The 6,375-nt window shown below is 36.4% G+C and overlaps 1 protein-coding gene across 1 annotated transcript; it reads left to right on the top strand.

Moving 5' to 3' along the window:
• Window positions 1-4,250: 4,250 nt before the first annotated feature.
• On the top strand, window positions 4,251-6,372 carry LOC108300763 (protein SDA1 homolog; the record flags this gene model as incomplete). The annotated part of the gene is made up of 3 exons (XM_037736883.1): window positions 4,251-4,378; window positions 4,524-5,218; window positions 5,317-6,372. Coding segments are annotated over exons 2-3 (1,476 nt in total), but the record flags the coding sequence as incomplete, so codon positions are not given.
• Between the last annotated feature and the right edge of the window lie 3 nt (window positions 6,373-6,375).

The raw sequence follows: 6,375 nt of genomic DNA, 5'->3' as shown, positions 1-6,375 counted from the left end.
TAACTACTCACAAATTGTAGCATGAAATATAGCAGATACATAAAAGTGCTTTAACCAGGCGTGTTGGAGTGAACAAAGGGAGAACTCTGAAAATGAAACTTTCTAATCTTTGGCACACAGCTAACCTCCCTCCCACACTCAACGCTTCCTGAAGAATCATTCATTTAAAGAAATGGTCTTATTAAATTAACAATCATTAAGTGACAGAGAGAATGAACAAAGACCATGGTGAATTATTTTCTTCTTTTGCATTTATGTGGCTCTTGAGGGCACCCAAAATGATACTGCTATTCTTTTAAGTAGGCACACATATTGCTTATGGTAGGTTACAATATTATCTCTCCCTAATTTAAATAAATTACACTTTTCTTCATTTTATGGCTGAAAAGAGAAGTAATAGGTAGCTCACTGCTATCCACTATAAGTATGCGGCTGTATTATTGATTCCTCCTGGAGGAACTTGCTGACTTCAATAGGTGATATAAGAATAAAAGAATTCAGCTGTTCATATTCCTTGAGGGTGGAGAGGTATATGTCTTTATCCTCCAGCCATGAAGACCCCCAAGAATTTTTCATAATACATATGGCTTCTCTATTTGAGTCATTCTTTTATATTAATCTACCTTGTAGCACTTTCCTAATGGGGCTTCAGTTTGCTGCCTCAGCAAGCTAACTGTAAAACTTAAAATCTTGTATTCTAAGATATTTTTATCTTTAAGATTTATTTTTGTTCTAATACAAAAATCATTAAATAGTACCAGGAATTGACAAAATGTCATGTTTTATCATTTAGGAGTCAGACCCAAGTGGCCTCACACTATTAAACATAAAAGTTTTAAGTCTATATTCAAAAGCCATTTCAAATGAATGAGTTCACTTAAATTTTAATCTGGGTTTTAGAATCATTAGTATTATTAGCTTTAAGGGCCTCAAGTAATCATGGAAAAAATAAGCCAATAATTATGAAGTTTTGGGGTAGTTTCCAGTCCTGGTTCTTCTGTTTGATAGCTTCGGAAAGTAATTTGTCCCTCAAAGTCTTAGTTTCTTCATTTATAAAATAACAGTAGTAGTGCCTACATTCCTATCTCACAAGGTTCTTGTGATAGTCAAATAAAATGCATGTATGTTAAACAAATTATAAATCATAGTTCTATAAAAATATAGAGTATTGGTGTTTTTTTCTGACAGCCATGTATATTTGCTTTAAGAAAAGCCAGTAGTTTTATTATGTCTGGTTAATCAGATGAGTTAGCAAACATATCTTGAACCCTAGTTAAATGATCTGCATGGTGCCAGTATCTAGAAGGGTTTTCCAGCTTCCTTGTTCTGAGTTACAGAGCCTTTGGACAGGTCCTGGGGTAACAAGAAATGTGGCCAGTAACAACATCATGCATTTACTCAAGTGTGCTTTGCAAATTCTAGTATTTTCTGTGCACACAATGATGTGAGAAATTTGGAAGCCCCTGCCAAAATGATTAAAAATCCAAAGTATATATATTCCCTGTTCCTTTGAAGGTATAATCTAGTAGAGCAGCAGAATGGATATTTAAAATGACTTAAAAATTATTACTGAGCATGATACTAAATTTAAAAAGCTGAAGTACTATTTAGATACTACTTTACTGGGAGATATTAGAATTGGTGAAATAAACTGAACATCGAGATTAGGCTTTAAGCAGGCGATGGGCATGAATTGCATAGAAAAGGAAATAACCCATGACTAGAATTGGAGGCAAGTAAGAAAAGGTATAGAAGGCCAAAAGAAGATGGCACTGATTGTATTGCTGGTTTGAATGAACCAATTTAGGCTACCATAAGAGATAAGGCTAAAAAGTTACATTGTGATTATATGAGAAATAGTTTTGAATGTTATAATGAGGAGTGTGAATCTATCAGCTTATCAGCTGTATTAAGTTTTCTATCACGGCTGTAACAAATTACCATGTGTTTGGCAGTTTAAAGCAATTCAAATTTATAATCTTAGGGTTCTAGAGGTCTGAAGTTTAAAATAGGTTGACCCAGCTGTACTCCTTCTGGAGACTCGAGGAGAGATTCCATTTTCCTGCCTTTTAAAGATTCTAGATGCCACCTTCATTTATTGGCTTCTGGCCCCTTCCTTGCATCACTCACCCCTGCTTCTGCCATCATTTCTTGTCTTCCTCTGCTTTTGTTGTCACATTGTCTTTTCACTGGTTCTCACCTCCTGCCTCTATTTTATATGTGCTCTATGATTTTATTGGGACCACTCAGATAAACTAGAATAATCTCCTCATCCCCAAATTCACAACTTAATCCCAATGTAAAGTCTTTTTTTTTTTTACTGCCTTAATTAACATATTTACAGGGTACAGGGATTAGGATGTATAAATGTTTTCTGGGGAGGGAGGGACATTATTCGGCCTACATCAGCATAGTTAATATGTAGTTGTTACAGATTCTTGAAAGGCAAGTGAGATGATTTCCTTATGTATGACATTTTATTTCCTTATAGCAGTGTGTGTGTGTATGTGTAACCACTCATATTCATATGCTAAAGCCTAGGCAACATTGTCTTCAAAAAAATTATTTTATATTTGACCAGATATACTGTAAACTATGTGCATACATGATTTTATCATTTTTTAGTCTCTATTTTATCCCTATCACCTACCAAAATGTCAGGTACATAATAGATTCATAGTAATCCAATGAAGTAATATTGGGCAAGTAATTAGCCTCTCCATGCAAGAAAAATGGTACTTAATCACTAAGTAGAATAAGTCCATTTTCTCATATAATTTAACTGAATTATTTCAGGAAATAAAAACCTGTATAGACAGCAAAGATGGTGAATAGATGGTCATGACAGTTGCAGCTCACCGTCATTCCCTCTGTTTTATGCCTTATTAGTAACAATCTGATTTTATTCTCAATTTACTTGCTAGCTTCGCCAGCCTAAACATAAGCTCCTTGAATTAGCACTGCTCCTTCTTCTTCTTCCTCCTCCTCCTTCTCTCTTTTTTCCATCTCCAGTGCCTGATGTGATTACTGGTTCATAGTTGATTGTTTATAAGCTTTCCTATTGATAATTTACAGTGATTTGTAAAATATAGTGGAGAAAATTACACTTATATTAGAAAAAATATAAAAATGAACTTAACTGAGTAGTACATGTATCTTAAAAAAAACCCTAATAGAGTATGAAAGATGTTTCAAAAAATGGGATTCTAGTTTGAAATAAATTAACATACCAATTTAAGGCATTTCCAAGTAAATTTTCAAAAGGACAATTTTTATAATTTGACAAGATGATTAAAAAGTTTATCTGAAAAGATGCAATGTAAGAAGAACCAATTCTTCTTCTGAAACTTAAGGTGGCTATTTGAACTACTAAATATTAATAAGTAGTATAATCATATTAAAACAGTGTGTTTCTGGTACTAGAGGTACAGATGGGACATAATGGACATTCCTGAAATGGTTGTGTGTGTTCTTATGTTATAAATATCATTTCAAATTATTATAGAAAGGCTAGATCATTCAGAAAACAGTCTGACCACTGGATAATGATACAAGACAAAAAATTAGTTCCCTGCCTCTAACTATACAAAAAAAAATGCAGAGTATTATACCTTGGAAATTAAAATACACAAACTAGTGAATAATAAAGTAACACTAGTGAGGAAAGCTTTTATAAGCAGGTCATATTTACAGAAAAACACACTATGAAAGACTAATTTATTGTATCACAAAATGGGAAATCACACAAAGGATTAGCCCAGGAGTATGTTTAGTTCATACATCTTAGCTTTTCCAGATCATTAAAAAGGATTCTATAATTGTCATACAAATTTCCCTCCTACACACCTTTCTTTTTTAGAGAAGTTGCATATTTCTTATAGAGATAATGTATGTAATAAAATTGAGAGAGAGAGACAGAAAGAGAAAGAGAGAAATAATGCTTGAACAGAAAAGGAGAAGGGAGGAAAGGAGGGGGAAAAGGGAAAGAAATGGAGGTGGAAAAAAAAGCTCAAACTCAATAATATGGTCTGTGAAGGAGTATATAGTTTTTGAAGGTTTGTGGGAAGACTACCTAGGGCAACTGACAAGTTTGAATTTTATTTATTGGGCAGAAGAATTAACTCCAGGGTATGGCATAGTGGGTAATAATCCATCCAGAGCAACATGCTTTAGTGCTTGGGTATAGATACCTCAGGATAAACATTATCGCAGAGTGTAAGGAAGAGAGGGAAGTATGAAAGTCATGTGTCGATTGGCGGCTGCTGGCAGTCTCGGGTCTGCAGCCACAATGGCAAGCAGAAACAACAACAAGCTGCCCAGCAACCTGCCGCAGTTACAGAATCTGATTAAGCGAGATCCGCCGGCCTACATCGAGGAGGTAGATGATAGTGCCATTTACTGAAGTTCATCCATATGACAAATACTGTTGATTACCTGCTATATGTAAGGCACAATGCTGGACCCTGGGACTATATGGTGGAGCTGTACTGATAAAAATTCTGTGCTCATTAAATGACATTCAGTTTCTACAGCAGTATAATCACTACAGATCCAATGTGGAGATTTTCAAATTGCAACCAAATAAACCCAGCAAAGAACTAGCAGAGCTGGTGATGTTTATGGCACAGAACATCCTAAATGTGTGCATCTGATTATAGGAGAGAAAGAGAGAAACTTCAGAAGAGCCTTTGCTTTGTTACAGATTAGTCACTGCTACCCAGAATATCTAAGTAATTTTCCTCAAGAGGTGAAAGATCTTCTATCCTGCAATCATACCATATTGGATCCAGATCTTCGAATGACGTTTTGCAAAGCTTTGATCTTGCTGAGAAATAAGAATCTCATCAATCCATCAAGCCTGCTAGAGCTCTTCTTTGAACTTCTACGTTGCCATGATAAGCTTCTCCGAAAGACTTTATACACACATATTGTGACTGATATCAAGAATATAAATGCAAAACACAAGAACAATAAAGTGAATGTAGTACTGCAAAATTTCATGTATACCATGTTAAGAGATAGCAATGCAACCGCAGCCAAAATGTCTTTAGATGTGATGATTGAACTCTACAGAAGGAACATCTGGAATGATGCCAAAACTGTCAATGTTATCACAACTGCATGTTTCTCTAAGGTCACCAAGATATTAGTTGCTGCTTTGACATTCTTTCTTGGGAAAGATGAAGATGAAAAACAGAACAGTGACTCTGAATCTGAGGCTAGAGTGCAGTGGTATGATCTCAGCTCACTCTAACTTCCCTCTTCCAGCCTCAAGTGATTCTTCTGCCTCTGCCTCCCAAGTTGCTGAGATTACAGGATGATGGACCAACAGCAAGAGACCTGCTAGTGCAATATGCTACAGGGAAGAAAAGTTCCAAAAACAAGAAAAAGTTGGAAAAGGCAATGAAAGTGCTCAAGAAACAAAAGAAGAAGAAAAAACCAGAGGTGTTTAACTTTTCAGCCATTCACTTGATTCATGATCCCCAAGATTTTGCAGAAAAACTACTAAAACAGCTTGAGTGCTGTAAGGAGAGGTTTGAAGTGAAGATGATGCTCATGAACCTCATCTCCAGATTGGTGGGAATTCATGAGCTCTTCCTCTTCAATTTCTATCCCTTTTTGCAAAGGTTTCTGCAGCCCCACCAAAGAGAAGTAACAAAGATCCTTCTGTTTGCTGCACAAGCCGCTCATCACCTAGTACCCCCAGAGATTATTCAGTCATTGCTTATGACTGTGGCCAACAATTTTGTTACTGACAAGAACTCTGGAGAAGTCATGACAGTAGGAATTAATGCTATAAAAGAAATAACAGCTCGATGTCCTCTGGCCATGACTGAAGAACTTCTCCAAGACCTGGCTCAGTATAAAACACACAATGATAAGAATGTCATGATGTCTGCTAGAACTTTGATTCAGCTCTTCAGAACACTGAATCCTCAGATGCTGCAGAAGAAATTCCGGGGTAAGCCTACAGAGGCCTCCATAGAAGCAAGAGTACAAGAATATGGAGAATTAGATGCTAAAGGTTACATTCCAGGAGCAGAAGTTCTGGAAGTTGAGAAAGAAGAGAATGCTGAAAATGATGAAGATGGATGGGAAAGTACCAGTCTTAGTGAGGAGGAGGATGCTGACGGTGAATGGGTTGATGTGCAACACTCTTCCGACGAAGAACAGCAAGAAATTTCCAAGAAGCTGAACAGCATGTCCATGGAGGAGCGGAAAGCCAAAGCTGCAGCCATCAGCACCAGTCGAGTTTTAACTCAGGAAGACTTCCAGAAAATCCGCATGGCCCAAATGAGAAAAGAACTTGACGCTGCCCCTGGGAAATCCCAGAAGAGGAAATATATTGAAATAGACAGTGATGAAGAGCCCAGG

Source organism: Cebus imitator, unplaced genomic scaffold (genome assembly GCF_001604975.1).
Source record: "Cebus imitator isolate Cc_AM_T3 unplaced genomic scaffold, Cebus_imitator-1.0 Scaffold30, whole genome shotgun sequence".
NCBI lineage: Eukaryota > Metazoa > Chordata > Mammalia > Primates > Cebidae > Cebus > Cebus imitator.
This window is presented reverse-complemented; position numbering and strand designations above follow the sequence as displayed.